The following is a 20,590-nucleotide window of genomic DNA, read 5'->3' on the forward strand; positions in this document are numbered from 1 at the left end:
CGGCCGAGCCAGTTCCTTCTCCGGCATCCACTGGATCCGCTCCGGTGACTCCTGTTGGGGTGGCAGCACTTAGTGCTTTTGATCCCGCCACCTTCTCAGCAGGAGTATTGCAGCAAGTGGGAGAGATGGTCGGCTCTCTCGGTACGAGATTTGAGCAAATGTTTGCTCAACTCTCTAGTACTATCAATCAGTCCGGTCAGTCGATCCAGGACCTCTCTAACCGTGTTAGAGAACATGACGACCGTTTCGCTGGCCTGAATCAGGCTCCACAAGCGAACTTTCCAGTAGGAGGTACTGGTTTAGTCCAGCTACCACCTTACGAATCCCTGCCAGCTTTCTCTATGAATAATCCTTGGAGGGTGGCAGCTTATGCCCCCTTCAAGGATGGCATGATCTCTATTCCGGAGTGTGGAACGAGAAGGATTGAGGACTTCGAGTTCTACCCCCCCGGATTGACTCAGCCTTTCATAGGGTATGCCAGGCTGACTCAAACAGCTCTCAATAGAGAAGACAAGATCTCTAGGGAGACTGTTTTGTACAGCAGGGATCATGCCCAGAGGGAGTGGGTTCACTGCCTGGAGGATTGGGATTGCACAAATACCAAACTCCAGGCCTTCAAGAGCCCTTTCACTATCTTTGCCACAGAGGAGGAGGCTTCTCTCCCATTTGCGACAAAGATGGTGGAGACGACTCTTCAAGCCGTACTTAAGGACGAACCCGTTCCGCAGTTAAGGGAGGCGGAACCAACATCCACGCTCTTCCCTGCGTTCGGCGAACTGTGGGAGAATTTACCAGCTACTTTCACAGTGGGGAAGCTGAAACCGAACTGTGCTATGGACCAGTTCGGTGAGAAGCTCCCTAGATTGCCTGATAGTCTTGTTCAGGCAGAATTTGATGCCCGAACTAGATTTGGGAGGTCACTTAACTCCCTGATCATCACGGAGATGGCTGCCCTCTCGTACGCCACCGAACCACTTTTCAAGATCCTGGCGAAGTCTCAGCTTCAGTCGGTGCAAGCTGATGCTTTCGATTTTTTCACTGCCAGACGGAATTGTCGAAAGCATGTGTTGCAAGAAGCCACTATTAGGCATGAACCTAATAGGCTTCTTGCTTCCAGCATGTGGGGTGCGGACCTCTTCCCAGAAGCTTCTGTGAATGAGGTACATCACGAGGCTGCAAGGCTTAACCAGAGCCTTAGAGCCAGATGGGGTATCTCATCCAAAAGGAAGCAAGAGAACCCACCCGCTTCTGGTAAGAAGTTGAAAAAGACTAATAGGAGATTCCAGCCATACCAGAAGCAGCAGCAGCAACAACACTTCGTTCAAGCTGTCCCAGTTACGCAACAGGGTCAGCCTTCGACTTCGAAGCAAAGCCAACCCATTCTCCTGCTGTCCCCTCAAAATCAGCCCTCGACCTCATACACCGTCTCGCCGGCTTTCAACTCTATGTATGAGAGCCAAGCATTCCCAACCTTTAACAGGTTCTCTAGGGGAAGCAGGGCGAGAGGTCACTTTCGTCAGCGAGGTTCAGGAAGAGCTGCAAGAGGCAAGCACTTCAGAGGAGAGCGCGGAGGTCAACCCGCTCAGCAGCAGTGAGGCTCCCCAGGTAGGAGGGAGGCTGTTCCTCTTCCGTCACAGGTGGGGGTTCAGCAAATGGGCACAGAGCATTGTGTCCAAAGGATTAGGTTGGAGTTGGATCAAAGATCCCCCGCCAAACAAATCATTCTATCAAGTACCATCAAAGGAGTTGACAGATTATGCGGAGGAACTCCTTCAGAAAGGAGCTATTGCGAGAGTCAAGCATCTAAAATTTCAAGGGCGCTTGTTCAGCGTGCCAAAGAAAGGCTCAACAAAAAGAAGGGTAATCTTAACTTGTCACAGCTAAACTCCTTTCATTTCGTTGCGACAAGTTCAAAATTCTGACCATCTCACAGGTGCGGACGTCCTTCACTTCCCCGTGGGGGCGGGCCGTCACCACCTCTATCGATCTTACAGACGCATACTATCATATCCCTATAGCGAGGCACTTCCGTCCATTCCTAGGCTTCAAACTAGGAAATCAGACGTTCTCTTTCAAAGTGATGCCCTTCGGACTGAATGTAGCCCCCAGGGTATTCACGAAAATAGCGGAAGTAGTAGTCCAGCAATTGAGATCGCAAGGGATAATGGTAGTAGCGTACCTCGACGATTGGTTGATCTGGGCACCAACTGTTGAGGAATGTCTCAAAGCCACGAAGAAGGTAGTTCAATTCCTGGAACTCTGGGGTTCCAGATAAAACAAAACGAAATCCAGATTCACTCCGGAGACTCGTTTTCAGTGGCTAGGCATCCAATGATTTATCCTCCCACAATCTGTCAATTCCGGTGGTCAAAAGGAAAGAAATAGCCAAGTCAGTGAGGCAATTTCTCAAAAACAAACAAGCTTCAAGGAGAAACCAGGAAAGAATCCTAGGTTCCCTTCAGTTTGCCTCAGTGACGGACATCCTTTTGAAAGCAAGACTGAAAGATAAATTGAGTTTGGTGTTCAAGAGCAAACGCCAAATCTCGAGACAAGTTGTCAGTGATTCCACAAATCCTTCGCAACCAGCTCCGTCCATGGACAAAAGTGAAGAATCTTGCCAAGTTAGTTCCCCTTCAATATCCTCCTCCGGCATTAACAATTCACACGGACGCCTCCCTGTCCGGTTGGGGAGGATACTCTCAATTCAGGCAAGTTCAGGGGACTTGGTCCGCCCAGTTTGTTCCGCCAGCTCCACATAAATGTGCTGGAAGCAATGGCGGTGTTTCTTACCTTAAAGAGACTCCTTCCCCCAAAGAAGTCTCACCTAAGATTAGTTTTGGACAAGCACAAATGGCATCTTTCTGCCACCCACTTGGCAGGGGTAAGAAACATTATAGCGGTACGCATTGTCCCGGTCAGTCCCTCTGGAGTCAGAATGGTCCTCTAGACGACAGGTCGTTCCAGTGGATATGCCAGAGAGTACCAGGTTCTCCAAGTAGATCTATTCGCCTCACAGACGAACCACAAGCTCCCTTGCTATGTGGCCCCCACCTGGACCCTCTGGCTTATGCCACGACGCCCTGTCGATAGACTGGGAATCAATGGAAAAGAATCTATGTATTTCCTCCAGTGAATCTTCTTTTGAAAGTTCTGAGCAAACTGAGGACTTCAAAGGTCTAGTAGCCCTGATTGCTCCAGACTGGCCAAAGAGCAACTGGTACCCTCTGCTTCTAGAGTTGGGTCTCCGGCCTCAACGGATTCCCAACCCCAAGCTGTCGCAACCAGTACAAATGAGGACTGTGTTCGCTTCCTCAGGAATTCTTCAGACCCTAACTTTATGGACTTCATGAAGTTTGTGGCTAAAAAAGATGCTAACATTGATCCCCAAAACATCCTTTTTCTAGAATCAGATAAAAGGGAATCAACTATTAGACAACTTTTTGGCTGTCAAAAAGTTAGCATCCTTCGTGAAGGAAACGGACACTACAACCATGACAGTTAATTTAGCTATATCCTTTTTCAGATCCTTGTTTGAAAAAGGCTTAGCAGCTAGCACCATTACTACTAATAAATCGGCTTTAAAGAAAATCTTTCAGTTGGGTTTCCAAATAGACTTAACAGAATCTTACTTTACATCTATTCCCAAAGCCTGTGCTAGACTTAGACCTTCGGAAAGGCCTTCTTCAGTTTCATGGTTCTTAAATGATGTCCTCAAACTAGCCTCAGATACTGACAACTCGTCTTGCACATTTATAATGCTACTTAGAAAGACGTTATTTTTATTAAGTCTGGCCTCAGGGGACAGAATTTCAGAACTGTCGGCTCTATCCAGGGATTCGGGTCATGTAGATTTTCTCCCCTCAGGAGAAGTTCTACTTTCTCCGGATCGCAGCTTTTTAGCTAAAAATGAGGATCCTCTTGCAAGGTGGGCCCCTTGGAGAGTCATCCCACTTCCGCAAGATCCTTCCCTTTGCCCAGTATTAACTTTAAGAGCCTTTCTATCTCGTACGTCCTCTAGATCCTCAGGTCCTCTTTTTATGAGAGAAAAAGGTGGCACCTTATCAGTTAAAGGAATCAGACAACAAATCCTTTACTTCATTAAACAAGCTAACCCTGAATCATTTCCAAGAGCACATGATATCAGGGCAGTAGCTACTTCAATTAATTATTTCCAACATATGAATTTTGAGGATCTTAAGAAGTATACTGGATGGAAATCACCGACAGTCTTCAAACGTCATTACCTGAAGTCCTTGGAATCATTAAAATTTTCAGCAGTAGCAGCGGGAAACATAGTTTCCCCTGACTCTGCACAGTAGTTGTAGTATAAGATCCAGGTCTCCTTTCTACCTACCTTGTCCAACATGCCTCACCCTACTGCTATGCTCTTCGTGGTACTCTAGCCTTAGCCGCTAGGATTCAATTGGTGGACTGCCCCTTAGGTTTTTTGCTAGGGCACCCACACATTATGCATATAAATGTGCTTCAGTGTCTCTACCCTTATTTTTATGCTAGGGTAGAACACAATGTGCTTGTATATTTTGTAAATACCAATTAATCTTAGTGAATCTTTATATATAATTGTTTGGTTACCATTATACTATTCTGTACTTACCATTATTTAATTTAAGCTAATTTTAAGTACCTTATGTTAATATAGTGTAATTGGTTCTTTGATTCACTTATATTATATACTGCTCTTTTTACAGTTTTTGTTTCATTTTGACCCTTCATTACCATCTTGTCTGTTTCTCTGGTACTATTTCACAGGCCGACACGAGCTGAGCCCAGAAAAGGGATTTTGACGAAGGAAAATCTATTTCTGGGTGATTGGCTCGTGTCGCCCTGTGAAACCCACCCTGTTTTTTCCTTGCCCACCCTGCAGGACAAGATGATCATTTTATAAAGGATGGCCACTAGAGGCGCTGCTCTCCGCTTGGCGTCAGTAGTAGTAGTAGTAGCGGGCACATCACCCTTTGGTATCAGCTCTCTCAGGTGGGGGATTTTGTGATGGAAGGTCTAAATGGTAAATGGCTCGTGGTAGTGGTCTCACTCGCCCCTGTTACCATACCGACACTTCTTTTATAGAGTGAGCGAGTCAGTTTGACTGAAATTTTTCTTGATTTTATATTTTCTCTGGTAATATTAGGATTATTTACCTAGAAATAATGAACTTAAGGATATTTCACTGGGCGACACGAGCCAATCACCCAGAAATAGATTTTTCCTTCGTCAAAATCCCTTTATGCTCCTATATTGCAGTATAAAAAGCTTAAAAAATCAGAATGCAAATAATCATCTTAAATTATGTGAGATAGTCATGCGTTCTTCCTGTGCTATGATGAAACTTAGATTAAGCTGCCATCAGATTTGGATGATTTATCATCTCTTTTAAATGCAACCTAAAAACTATCTTATTCTTATCTTATTCATGCCCTACCAGCCCCCATAAGGGATACTAACTTGCATGGTTAAAATTAACAATGATCATTCTGGTTTCATACCAGGAAAATTAAAACTGCAGCAGTCTTTACAATCAGGATAAAATCACAAACAGCATAAAGTTTTAATTATAAGTAATCTTTCGATTATCCAGCAGCAGTCTTTACAAAGAGGACAAAAATCATAAACAGGATAAAGTGTTCTTTTTAAGTAATCTTTCGATTATCCAACAGCAGTCTTTACAAACAGGACAAAATCATGAACAGCATAAAGTTTTAATTATAAGTAATCTTTCAATTATCCAGCAGCAGTCTTTACAAAGAGGACAAAATCATAAACAGCAAGTAATCTTTTCATTATACAGATTAATTGAGCCAAGGCCCGTGTCGAGAAAAACTTGTACACAAGTTTTTCGGGACGTAATCCCGCCCGTCCACCTCCATTTTCCCGCCCTTTGCTGGAAGGCAAAACTTTCATTAGTAGGCAAATTGCCAAGTATACAATAATCTGGTGGCACAGGCGGAATAGTTCCTTTGTGATATTATGATTTTATCGTTCCTCGCTTCATCTTCCCCATGGAGGAATGATTCAATAGTTATAGTAACATAAGTTGAATACAGAAGAAGAAAATGCTTCCTTTCATAGAATTAAAATTACGTAAAAATTCCTAGCCTGTTCGGGTATAAAAAGCGCATGCAATCGCCCTCCCTCAGTCTCACTTCTAATAGATCTTGTTCGAGTAAAAGTCCTTCCGGTCAGCGTAGGGGTACACGCGAGGGTAGATGCTACCCAAGGCCTTGATGCTACCATGAGGGAAGTTGCGAGCGACAGCATTTTATACATGAAGTAAGTAATCGTTCTTTGTCTTACCCATTGTTGGGCTAATCGATCGGAATCATTGTTGTCATTGACTATTGAACCTTCGAGCACGTGTTTTTTGCTGGTTTAATGAAGTTTGATTCCAATTTAAGTGATTTTTCTATGTTTTTTTGAGTGGCCATGTTAAATTCATGTAAATTTGAGATTGTTGTGTCACTTATGATCATGCGTCATCGTTCAATTTATTGATTAAGTGATTCAGATTCTAGTTTTGTAATAAAATTGTTAAATCTCCAGTGTTTTCCACTCGATTTGTCCTTGTGTACGGGCTGAAACCTGTCCCTTAAGGTAGGGCTATCAAGCCTCCCTCCATCTGGCAGGAACTGGTCGTCTGTCGTAGAACAATTCACGAAAGCCCGGGTGAATAATGTCAATCCGGAAAAGGTCAAAGAAAACTCTACGGGTGTAAAATGGCAACTCCTTACCCTACTTCATCTGGTGCTTTGTCAATGCCTCATAACTGTAAATGCCTAATATGGCTATAAACAACAACCATCACACTTGCTACTGAAAACTTGACGCAAAAGGCGATTAGCTACCTGATTTTCCCATATTTTTATTAACAAAACATAGGTATTGCATAAATGCACTTTGCAAACCTCTTTCTCCCTCTCTCCCTTTCAATAAAAAATGGTAGGTTAACTATATGCACTGAATAGCACGTTTATCACTGTTTTTTCACTATTTTGTCTAAAAACTTGAAAAAAATAATGTATAACATTCGAATTAACATTTTAGATATAAAAATTTTTCCAAGTTTCTTTTTTCACTGTCATAAGCAACACACAATTTGTTAGAATTATACAATAATCCCTCAATTATCCAGATTAATTGAGCCAAGGTTCCGTCGGATAATGGTGAGCAAAAATTTCTAAGTGTGTGCAAGGACAATTCCCTACTTTTCCTCAGGTAACATTGTCAGTACCACGATAGAGTAATGACAAGGTAGTCCCGCTCTAGCGATGAATTTGGAACTCATTTGGGCATATGATTTTGTGACGTCACACAACCCTGTCGACGCGACAATTTACTGATGGAAACATTGGGATAATTGCCTTTCTTACACTTTGAAATGCGATTTAATAAGTATATCTCCATAGATTTAAGCGGTAAATACGATTTTGGACATATGAAATATTGCAGTTCATGTGGATATCGATACTGGAGAAATCGAATGGTGAAATGTTGCACAAATAAGGTTTTGTGTGTGTATGTGTACAACTTTTAGAGACTGACGGGATCGTGGAGACAGGTCACAAGATTTTCTCCAAAGTTATTTTAAACTTCCCTGTCTTGGCCTTGTGTGCATTTGGAACCTCGTTGTGAATTGTTTTCATGTTAATTTCCTTTTGGGAGTTGTCTGTTGGCGTGAGTCCGCCATTCAGTTCATGTATTTTGTTAACTTTACGTAGGTTAATATTGTGTTAAAACTGTGAACCCCAATTTTATCACAAATTAAATTAAACTGAAAAATTTATGCAAAACGTAATCATTTTATTTTCCCATATTTGTAACAAAATAAACTCCATAAATACATTTAAAAACAAAACAGCAGCCACCCCCTCCCCCCTTTATTTTTCTCTCTCATGCGCGACAATTAGTTCGGTAGGCTACACGTTTTTCATTTGCAGCTATAAACATTAAATATGCTTATAAACGACAACCATCACAATTCAAACTGAAAATATTATGTAAAAAGTAATTATCTACCTTATTTTACCATATTTATTGCCGAGTACACTGAGGCTTTCTGGATGTAGCCAATTAACATAGAGTATGTTTACGACTCTATGACTGTCAGCTATTCAAAAAAAAAGGGGGGGGAGGGGAAACTGGGTAAATTTCTGCCAGTAGTGAGAAACACGAGTACTTGGCCCCCACACATCTACGATTCTCCTAAATTTCACTCTGTATTCATGAATTTGTTTCTTAGAGCATTACTGTATCACACGTTGCCATTTTTTCTTCTTGCTTTGGTTGATTCACTGTACAAGTTTAGTTTACTGTAAGTATTAGTACCACATATTATAACGGTGCAAGGGAAAATTTTATCACTGTTCAATTATCATCTGTAATTATTATAAAAATCAAAAAAACGCAAATTTTATATGTAGGCAAGACAACATCAAACAGGTTGTAGCAAGTTGACTGACCCCATCGAATGAGTGTGCGCATATGTAGTTACGTACCCTACGCACACGATTGCATTTATCAATGGTTTGAAAAAAAGAAAGAAATTATAGTAAAAATACAAACGAGAATACTGTAGTATACAAAATAAACAAAAAAAGTAAAGGAGTGTGTTCATTACTCTACTTCAGTCTTCAATGTAACCATACCTCAGTTATTGTTCTCTCTCCCTCTCACCACACTGGCCCTCCCCTCCCATGGATGGTGCCTAGCAATCCAACACCCTTTGACCTTAGAAACTTCTTGAGGCCTCCCCCACCCCCTAAAACCCTTCCTCCGTCTGTTTGAATGTAAGCGGTGTTACCAACATTTTTGTGAAGCTGCACAGCATTGTCAACCATTGAAAAGCAGTTTTTTCCAAATAGTTTAAAATTTATATATCATATATCTTTGTGGTCTTGGTCTGGGTGTGTCTGATAATGTCAAGTGTCAGATAACGGCTATCCGGTAATTGAGGGACTACTTTATAGCTTAGCTATGGTTAACCCACAGCGCACCTTGGTTTAATCACCACTAATGCATTTTTATACAGCAACTTCCTCATCTGTTGTTATATTCCATTAGTTTTATTTATACGATAATTTGCCTTTTTTATTCATTGACGTGTTTCCGTACCCTGAATTATGTCAAGTATTGCATCATTCACGCTGCACCTAAACTGGGCTCTTTAAGTATATTATTTTTAAGAGCATTATTTTAAAAGCTATAAATAAACTTGTTTTATTATGAGATATGATCTTATTTCTCATTTCGCCATAATACAGAAACCGTGTGTAAAACTTACCGTGTTTATGTTTATACCTTTATAGTCCAGTGGCAGAATGTACTAAAATAGAAGGATACAATATTTCATTTCCTGGACCAAGAAAGCTAGAAAGCATTTTTCCTTTGCAAAAAGAATTAATGACAACTGAATCATGATGGTAACAAGGTGATGAACGAATTACTCTACTTTTTGCTGTTTAACTTTTCCTACCTTAAATTTGATATGAGATGACTCCACTGGGAGTTGCATGAGAGCTGTTTTACTTCCTGGTTTTTGTCGTACAACATTCCAAGTTGCAGCCAATTTAGGTTCAGGCAGAGGCAACCTAATGAATAAAAAAAAAATAATAATAGGAGGTTAAACAAACAACATTGTATGGGTGTAAGTACCTTTATTTAAAACTGGAAGAGGCTGTGGCTAAATAGTTTACAACTTTTAGATCCTATAATTGGCCTTCTTTCTAAAACAAAATACCAAATATAATACTAAATATAAGAATTTATATTCAATATATATATATATATATATATATAACAATATAATATATAATATATATATATATACTATATATATATATATATATATATATATAATATATATATTATATATATATGTATATATATATATATATATATATATATATATATATATATATATATATAAGTATATAGGTATATATATAAAGATATATATATATATATATATATATAATATATATATTATATATATATATATATAGATATATACCAAGTATATGGCCATGAGGAAAATGAAACAACACAGTGCAGATCTTTCGCCTCCTTTACTCTATCCATTTTTTTTAAAATTCATACAATGGAACAAATATTACAAAAATGTCTGAGATAAACTAGGGTGCTTGGATATACAAGGTGAGGCACGGGATATTACACAGGGTTACTAACATAATTTACTTTCTCTTTTAAATCTTCTTTAAACATCTTATGTAGAATGAGGTCAAGAGCAAGGCTGAAGTGGTCAAGAGTGTATACTAGGGCTTCAATTAACACTACTTTCCTTCGTTAGTTGTTTTAATGAAGCCTCAGAGATTTAGAAACACAATATTTTTACCTCTTGTAATTGTACTACAATCGGATCAGTGAACAATAAATCCAAGGGGACGTTTTAATTTTGTCCAATTCAAAATGAATATTTAGGGTGCTTTATCCTGACAGCTGACATATAATTTCTTACTTGTCTGGCCCAAGTGAATTGTATCACAATCCATATATGGGATTTTATAAATAGTGTTGCAACCCTAAGGAGAACAATTTCTTATACGCATGCTTATGTACTTTGCCTTAGCACCTGAAGCGTAACAACCATTAAAATGGTAATCTTTGCTCCAGTGTATGCTGTTTGCTTGAAAATGCACGCTGTCACATGACAAATGACTTACACTCTGTTGTTTACTTTCTTTGTGGCCATACATTTCAATTAAATTTTATACCACAATGTTATTCCCTTGACACAGGCTATACATACACACACATATATATATATTATATATATATATAGATATATATATATATATATATATATATATGTATATATTACCTATAAATTAAATATATATATATATAGATATAATATAATATATCTATTTATATATATAATATATATATATATATATAATATATATATCAAGTATAACTAAGTATCACAAAAAGTTTACAAGGTTACATTACAACCTGTGACCTACACAAGATCTGAAATCTTGTTACAAAATACTACAAAAAAGTCTCATCACTATAGTTTTGAGTACCAAAACACATTTTGTGCAAAACTTTTCAAATCATGTTCTAGTAAATAAGAAAACCTTAGATTTACTAAAAAAGATAACTTAATGTCGAACAAATTTATGCTAATGGTCTAATAAAAACAAATAATTTGAAAGAAGGGAACTTTCATTATAAAAATAACATACAAGAAATAGGAAGAGAGAGAGAGAGAGAGAGGGGAGGGGGGGGGGGGGGTTTCCCAAGAGGCACACTTGATCCACCGTCTGATAACCCTATTGTAATGAACAGATTTCAATGTTAAGCGCAATATGTTTCTACTCCTTTCATCAGAGGTTGGCAATTCTGTTGAGTAACGAAATCCACGGAGTCGAAGTCTGATAAGTCGAGGCGCCAGTACAGTCTGGAGAACTCTGGGATTTATCTGAGAAGCTTTGGACTTCAATCTATCATAACAATTTAATTTGGACTTCTATCTATCAAATCAATTTGATTTGGACTTATATCTATAATATCAAATTAATTTTCTTCAGTACTTAGTGCTGACAGTTGCCAATGTGGGAAAAGTTTGTTCTCCAGGTTCAGATATAGTATAAGTTATTAGCAGTGTTTTTAAAAGTCGGGATCTTATTTCTTTGCCTGAATTTAATGCTCTGTTTAGTTCGTTTCTTTTATAAATAAATTTTGTAGTTGTTGAAATTGTAGATGGACTAATTAATTTACTTTTTATTTTTTTTATAAATTTTTGGCATCACTGGTACAGGTTATCAGTATAAATTAAGTTTTTTGTCTTAGTAGTGAAGCCCTACTAAGCAAAAATTTTTTAAATTATTTTTTCTGTACTTGTATTCATCAGCCCTTGACTTTTGCATTGATAGTATATCATCTGATATAATAGCGCCTCGACATAATGAACACTTTGGGAGTCTGGCTTTTTGATAAGCAACAGACACCGTAATATAGCCTGCACTTGATTATTGCCTAGATACCTAACATCCAACAACAATTCCATGTAGTTCCTAACCTAAACTAACCTGTATTTTACACTAAGCATTCAATTTAGGAGATCCATCTACAAATACATTACATGCAAAATGATAACATAAAAACATTACTCATAATAATAATGTATCTGATAAGTACAGAAATTCACTTAGTTGAGGTCCATTAAGTTGAGGTGTTACTTTAATTTTGTAATTGCTCAGTTTTATTTGTTTGCCTGGCCCCTGGCCCTTTTGTTGGGTCACAATTCTCTGTTAATTTATTTGATAGATCAATATAGTCTCTTACTTTGATGATCTTGTTTAGCACCTCTGAAAGTCAAATATTTCCATCTTGTCATATTTTTCCCCTCTGTAATAACATTATTTTGATAGTGAATGGTGGTCTTGACTACACCTGAAACATTTAGCATACTGTTGCATGGGCATCTGATCTGCAGAATACATCTCTCTCATCACCTTTCATTTTACATTGGCATAGCCATGTTTGTTGCAGTTTCTGCAGGGAAGGGGTTTTGAAACATGAGCAAATATCTTGATTTTGCCCTTATAGCTGTATTTTTATGTTTTTTTTTTTTCAGGGGGGGGGCCTGGGGCTATATTTTGCCCATAGAACTTGACTTTGAATTTGAACAAGATATATTTTTTTTTTTTACTTGATAAGTCATAAATCTATTTTTGAAAGATTCCAGTACCGTTATTGTAATTCGGCTTTTTCCATTCATTCAGTCTCCTCCTTTTGTCTGAAGGACATCTTGATAATAAGCAATTTTATAGTTTCTGACATGCATTTTTCTACAATTTTCAATATCAAAATCCTTTACCGGTTATCATCTCCAAAGAGGGAGGCAAAAAGAATCAAAATGAATTTTTCCTTCTTTTCTATTTTTCATATGGTCCTACTGTTTTATAATTATGAGAAGACGACTTAACAATTATCCATTATCATGCAATGGTTGTCAAAAGTTGCAAAGAGAGAATTCTTGGTCATAAAGCAAAGATTGTTGCTCATGAGGGTACTTTCCCAAACGTAACAGACAACTACATTTAAAGGACAGATGAACTTCTCTAGAGCGTTTGTGGCTGCCATAGGACCTATACTAGGATTTATACAATGCTCAGAGTGCCATGACAGTTGTCAATTCACTGAGGTCAAACCCAGCATTAGACTTTAACCTAGTCTGACCGTGTAACTTACTTGAATTCTGTGGATGACAAGACATACCAAGCATTGGTCATCATCCAAAAATCAATCAACACAGTGTGAGGAGGGAAGATTGAGTAGGTAAGAAGTAAGGATGCCTAGCTAATTTAGTTTACAGCAACTCCTTAGTGTCAAGTTACAAGTCAGCTCTAAGTAGTTGCTTACTGAAGATTTCCACCCAACAGCAATGCGCTAGGAGTCTTGGAGGAACAATCTCTATACGCCCAAATTATGATCAGTGGCCCAAATTCTAAGTTAGATTTTCAAAGATGCACTAAAATTCAGTGATCAACACTTTGGATTTTTATAAACTATCACTTTTATTGAAGAAACTAAAAATGACCGAGGTCATATAAATGTTACTTGAAACAACAGTATTTATGCAGTAAATGCTACTGCTTTGTTATCACCCTGAGCTGTTCAGTATAAAATGTAATAAAAAGTTGTAATAGGCTTACTTTTTTGCTAAACTGACATTGTGGGATGAAGTGCCTACTGGTATACCATGACGATGCATTACACGAACTAAAGTTTCTTTAGCATCCCCAGACCAAGAGTCAAAGTCGAGGACATTGCGCACCACATTTGCTACTCCATCATCTGGAAATTTCTGGAAAAGAAAACAGATTGTGAGCTTAAGGAGGGAAATAACTTATACATATGTTAAACCCTCGCTTCTTCCTTTGTAACAAATACATAATCTAACATTTTCCGACAACTTTAACACTGAATAGCATGCAAGCTATGATTTTTAAAAAGCTTATGATTTTTACTGTGTTGACAAGTTTCTTCATAAATGAAGGAGTTCTTTAATGATGCACAACTTTGTGTGTGTGTGTGGGGGGAGGGTAGATTTTTCTGTGTCAACCAGCAGCAAAGAAAGGCCAATAATTTTTCTCAAAAAATTTGACATAAGATTGGCCAATAAGTTGCAAAAATTCTAAGAAACTCAAACTAATTACAATAAGCTCTTTAAAAACATTAATATCAACCAGTGCAAGTCACATATCCATATGATGCCAAATTTTGAATGAAATAGTTGCTAGGGATTGAGCATTAAAGTCATCATCTTCATGACACACAGACGTTTCGGCTTCAACACATTCAGCCATTTTCAACCTAAGTAGAGGCAAAACCCCAAAACAAAAATTATATACTAGTAAAGTACAATCCAAATAAGTTCACACTCGAGAATATTTTTTTTTATAAACTACGTTAGCATTAATAGAAACACTAGTCAGAAAAAGAGCATATTAGATTAAACAAATACAGTTCAGTGAATTAAAATAGCCATTAAAACTAAGTCAAAGAGCATAAAATTCAAGACTAAGAAAATAAAAATCATGGAAATTAAACAAATTATACTAGATCTAAGAAACATCCATAAGAGTAAATACAAAAGCAAGAAAAAAATCGGGCAATAGATCAAGTAGCCTAAGCTGATGAAAGGAAAGCGATGACGGAAAGGATGACTGATGTTGGCTGAGGTGTGTTGTGGCTTAAGTTTGTGAATATATTTCGATTGTAACATCCTTAAATCTGACAATTTTGAACAAGTATCTAAAATTTTAAAATCAATTATACTTGTCTCACTGTACTGAAGACTGTTCACGCATTGGAGACTACTGATTGACTTCTAAGTCCCCCTACCTGTGCTATCACTGATCTCCGCATGCTGGCAATTTCTTCTTTTGAGTGCCTTGCGGTTGGGGCAAGTATAACAATAAACAATACCAAAACGCAAAGAATCAGGAAATCTTTGAATGGTAATATTATTTTTATTGTAAAATCATTAATAAAAATGAATTTACAAATAATATGTGGATAAAATCTATCAAAGTGATATATCAAGTCCCTTTCAAGTTACTTAATTGATTTACTAATGTAAGGCAATGGCTATAAATAAAATGAGTATAGGAACTGTTACGATAGGTACTTTAGGATTACACAAATTTTCCAGAAATAGCCCAAGTTTAAGGTCCATATTGGTTGGGTAATTTTGTAAAAGTATTTTACAAAATACTTGGAGCACATATTATCAGCCCTCTAGATTAAAGTATTTGTCGCATTTAATTTGAAAATGTTTGGACAATGAATGAAAATAACTCAAACATAATCCTGAAAAAGTTGGTCAAGGAAAATCTCTAAAAATGGCATCTTATTATTCACCTCCCTATCTAAAGTCAATTTTATATTTTCATGTTTGCTATTTTTGTAATGAACAAAATTACTACCCTGGGGTTCATGCTCAAAAATTAAAACAGTGTCATCTACATATTGCTTACAGAAAATAGGTTTAAATGTAAATAAAATACATGAAATCAGGCAGCCCGGGGCTACCCCCGTCTAATACAGCTCATCATTAAACATGAAGTGTTGCCTCCAAAAGTTTCTTGAACTTATTATAGGCAAATTTCTGAGAGTTCCCATTCTTATACATTTAAAGTATGTTCGTAAATAATGATTCAGTATAAAAAATGCATAAAAAAATAATTGCGAGGCATATTCAACTTCCTTAAGTTATTAACTAATTCACATGAAAATTTCAGAGACTAAGCAGTGTCTGTTATAGTATTTAAAAAGGGTATTAAGACTTTTGCTAGATTATAAGACGGGGTATTATAAGATGCAACGATTTTATGGGTACGTTCAGCTTATGGATTTTCAGTGATCTGTATAAATTATGCAAGGATACAAAAACTTGCATAACAGTTGTTCTTCTGAAATATAATTACCTTTTTTCCAGAAATTACCAGACCTGTTTATTTTTATCATTATTCAAGATATTCCTATGATAGTGTTATGTGCCATTTTCTTAAATTTAGTAGTGTCACTAAATATGATAACATTTTATCAGTATAATCATCTCCATTTTGAATGACTAAGCCATTTCCCTTGCCAGGTTTGCTTTTATTCGGAGGAGAATTATTCACTCCTAAATTCTTCAATAAATTCTTATAATCCTCAGTAATAAAAAAAAGGGAAAAAACAAGGGATTTTAAAATTTTAGATACTTGTTCAAAATGATCAAATTTAAAGATTTTAGAATCGAAATATATTCATATATTCACAGGCTTAAGCCAAAACACCTCAACCAACATCAGTCACTCTTTCCATTATCCATAATTTACTGGGTTTCCAGCCGCTTTTGCTTTTCAGTCATCAGGTTACTTTATCTATTGTTCAATTTTTTCTTGCTTTTGTGCTTGCACTTATGGGTGTTTCTTAGATCTATGTTATATTTTTTCCTTTGAATTTTTATTTTACTCTTCTGGAATTTTATTTAATTTTACGCAGCTTAAATGACTATTGTAATTCATTCACTGGATTGCATTAGTTTAATCCATTGTGGCCCTTTTCTGAGTAGTATGGTTTTATTGATGATAACGAAGTTTATAAAATAATTATTATAGGGCGTGAACATCCTTTGGAGAGTACTTTACTTGTATATACTTTGCTAATATATAAATTGATATTTTGGGGTTTTGCCTCTACTACTTGGGTTGAAAATGGCTTAATGTGTTAAAGTCAAAACGCCCCAATGTAATAAAGACGTTCAATACAGCACTTGATTGGCTGTTCCTCTTGATGAAATCATTCAACTGAAACCAGCTTTATTCCAGGAGACACTTTCCATGGACTCTCTCTATGTTAGATCAATGTTCATGAGAACCTCTGTTACTTTGTGTCAATTTCCTTGAAACCCACAAAAGGGCTCACATTCCGTCGACCTTGATCATACTGAAGGAGAAAGCAATCAAAGGAGCCTCCCTTTCAAAGTTCTTAGGAAAGGACCCCATTGACAGGTCCCTACAACCTTCTCAAGGAAGTAAGCAAGAGTCCTCTTCAAACATTGAAACCAAATGGAACAGTACTCTTCTTTAAGGGAAGGTAATGTATAAAGGAAGAAAAACCTTGATGCAAGAAAACATATTTGATGGACATTATCACAATAGGAAACTGACCACATTCACAATAGAAACGACAAAAGCTTGGGCTTTCCATTTTTGCTTATGTTGATCTGTACGCTGATAAGCTTGGAACAGTTTGAGCTAGATATACCACTAAAGATCAGCATCCAATATATAGTGACAGTCTTCAACTGCTTCAAATTCAAATTCGCAAAGGGTAAGGCAATTGTTGGTGGTGACTACAGCTATACGCTCAATCACACCAACCTCCTATATCCAATCCTATCCTATCAACTTCAAGTAGAATTTTCATTCACTTCATCTATTCCCTTCGGTCCCTTTCTATTTTGCTGTCCAACGTTACCATTTCCCTAGTCAAATTTTCACCTTCCATCAGGAATAAATCCTTTGGGCTAAATGAGAGTCATTGGTCTGGTTAAATTGCAATAAACCCTTAATTAAGTTATCAATTATTTGGGAAATAAGAGTTGCAGATACAATGGACAATACGAAAAATAAAGAGGAACAGATGTGTAATTTTATGCAAATAAGTTATCAAATTAGGGGAGCTCATTGATACTTCGGTAAGTTGGGAGCTACTAATAACTCTAGTATGTACTATGTTTTCCCAGACAACCAATGGCGGACTGAAAATACTGATAAAAAGAAAGGCAAGCAGTGTGTGCTTATCTCTTTGAAACTATACTTGTAACATGAAGAGTTACAAAGAAATAATTAAAACATTTAGGAAAAATATTATTATCCACCAACATATATTTTGGCTTGCATTAGAACTACAGGGATTGCAAGCCCTGTAATGTAAAGATATCTCCAATAATTCATTCTTCTGAAAACAAGATCATTTTATGCTGGTTATGCTATAAGATGCCCCAAAGTCTAATACACAGATTAAAGGAAAAAATTAAACCGCTAATATAACTGGAGAATAAACTGCATTTGTAAATACCTGAAGGTGCTTGATAATGTTGACAACTTCTCGGGTAGAATAAGGATATTGGATAAGGCCTTCGTCAGCCAAATCTCGAAGTTCACCAAATGCTCCCACTAGGCGCCTCATGATGTCTTTTGGTACATCAGGACCATATGATCGTAACAAGCTCATTTCTGATTCAATGCTTGGGTTGTCAATTGCATGGCAGCTAAAGAGATCACCTAAAAAATCAGAAGGTATCTAACTGAATTTACACCATCATACTTTAATGCATCTGAACATAAGCTTCCTAAATCCAGTAATTGTTTATTGCACATATAATGCTCTTCAATTGCTATAAAATTTATAATAAAATTAGATGATTCTTGTATGGACAAATGCATTAAATTTATTTAAGTAAAACCACTGCTCATTTTGTACTGCACATGTGGAGTCAGTTTTACTTCTTTATGTATGCACTCTTACTTCTTAATAAGAAGAAATGTAAAATTACAAAGAAATTTTACATAAAATAGGGCATTGCTTCCTATAAACAACTGTAAAAATCACTGGATGATCAGTCACTTTGTTCATTCTTGTACTTTTAACTTCTACCATTTGAATTTTCTAATTGTTTTGTGTTCTAAAAGGCAAAGGAGCTCTCAAATTTACCAAAACTAGACAACTTAGTGAGTGCTCCTACTAGTAAAAAAAGGTTAGAAAAGAGTGCTCTTACTAGTAAAGAAATGGTTAGAAAAGTCTCATTAATTTTCTCCAAAATCTAAACATTACCTAAGGCACCAAAGAAGTCATTCCCAAGGAAGGGAAATCCTGGACGGTTTGCAAGAACAATCATGCGGAAATCTGGATGAGACACAATAATGTTGGGAAGCTCTTGGCCAGCCAGAGGATGGCTTTCCGATACAATACGTCGCCCATCAGAAAGTAACATTTCTCCACTTTCTACCAAAGTCTGCAAAAAAAAAAAAAAAAAAAAAAAAGAGATTTATTCACTCATTGTCTCATCCTATAAAACTCAAAAAAGTTATCCAATAGTTCTGGAGATTAAAAGTAATTTAATTTTATAAGTTAGTACTTGAATTGTCAATATCCTTCTACAAAATCATAATTTTACTTCTTATTTTCTATATCAACTAACATTATAATGGATGTGAAAGACATCAAAATTATGTAAAAAAAAAGAAAAAAAAAAATGAATACGCATACCATATTTGCTGGTGTATAAGACAACTCGGTGTATAGAACGACCAACCCATTTTCATGTAAAAATGTAGGTTTAGAGGTATGTTCACTGCATAAGAAGACCTAACTCCAATTTATCAAATTAAATAATGCTATCAGCTGGTGTAAGTTGGTTGGCACATGAATAAAATCAATAATTATTCGAATTATCATACCAAAAATGTTTAAAATCAGTATCCTCAAGATTTTAAAATGTTTGGGAGAGCTAGCCATTACAAAAAAATACTTGTGTAATCCCTTAGGAAAAATATAAACATCACAATAAATGCTCAACACCAGTGACCGCTATCGGCGGAGTAATACTCGTGGGAAGTAGATCTGCATGAACGTATTCCTTTAACATTGGAAAGAACCCAGATATTAAGGGTAAGCAGAGAACTATCGATATCACAAAGCCCTTTAGTTTGATTATATAAAATGCTACCATGGAAACATTGGCTTTAGTATCTAACAATGTTAAAAGGGCATTGTATAATAAGTGTCAATAACAAAATAATCTAATATTATTGCCTCATAATAATGGTAGTCTGGATAAAGCTGGTAACAGTGAGAGCACGCTCATCCTAACATCTACTTATGGTAATTAACTACAGTAATCACTGTAATTGCAGCTGTTTGTTTGCAGTATAAATAGTGTCACTATTGATTCACTTGAATTACCTACGGTTTTTACCGTTATTGCCATTTTTTTTGTGATGGTAGTTAACTACTGACACAACTATCGACACTTCAGGGGTTAGGTTATCATTAAAAACTTCGGCTGGATTTAGGGTTTGCTTTTTATATTCGGCGTATAAAACAACCCACCATTTTGGGGGAGATATTTTAAGGTTAAAAGAACGCCTAATATGCCAGCATATACAGTATTTATAAACACAGTATACGAGTACTAGCTCAGGAAAGTCTGTGAGAACTTTATGCTTGTGCATAACACAGATGATATACCGTACCAGTATTTACAGTGATGTATATAAATCCAAATGACTACTACCTTACCGTAAATGGTATACAATGGAAAGGAGGACGCACTGCATTGTAGAAATTACAAAGGAATGAGACTACTTCATTCATGGAGATCAACAACGATGTATTCTATAATGAAGAACCAAACATATCTGTGAATCTTGAAAAGGCATTTGGTAGCACCAAGATAAATAAGAGAGTGAGTATTTTGAGGGAAAAAGGCTGTGAAGAAGACTCATTAAGATTGTGATGCTAAGTGAAGACAGTGGCAGGTGTTTCATAA

The 20,590-nt window shown here is 36.7% G+C and overlaps 1 protein-coding gene across 1 annotated transcript in view; it reads right to left on the reverse strand.

The window, feature by feature from the left end:
* Nucleotides 1-20,590, reverse strand: part of LOC135202484 (von Willebrand factor A domain-containing protein 8-like) — a 672,011-nt gene that overhangs the window by 5,585 nt on the left and 645,836 nt on the right. The window contains exons 14-17 of the mRNA XM_064231895.1: nucleotides 18,874-19,054; nucleotides 18,118-18,323; nucleotides 13,698-13,849; nucleotides 9,488-9,602 (exon numbers count right to left, since the gene is read on the reverse strand). Coding sequence (XP_064087965.1) covers nucleotides 9,488-9,602; nucleotides 13,698-13,849; nucleotides 18,118-18,323; nucleotides 18,874-19,054 — 654 coding nt within the window. The remainder of the gene's footprint in view (nucleotides 1-9,487; nucleotides 9,603-13,697; nucleotides 13,850-18,117; nucleotides 18,324-18,873; nucleotides 19,055-20,590) is intronic.

Source organism: Macrobrachium nipponense, chromosome 30 (genome assembly GCF_015104395.2).
Source record: "Macrobrachium nipponense isolate FS-2020 chromosome 30, ASM1510439v2, whole genome shotgun sequence".
Classification (NCBI taxonomy): domain Eukaryota; kingdom Metazoa; phylum Arthropoda; class Malacostraca; order Decapoda; family Palaemonidae; genus Macrobrachium; species Macrobrachium nipponense.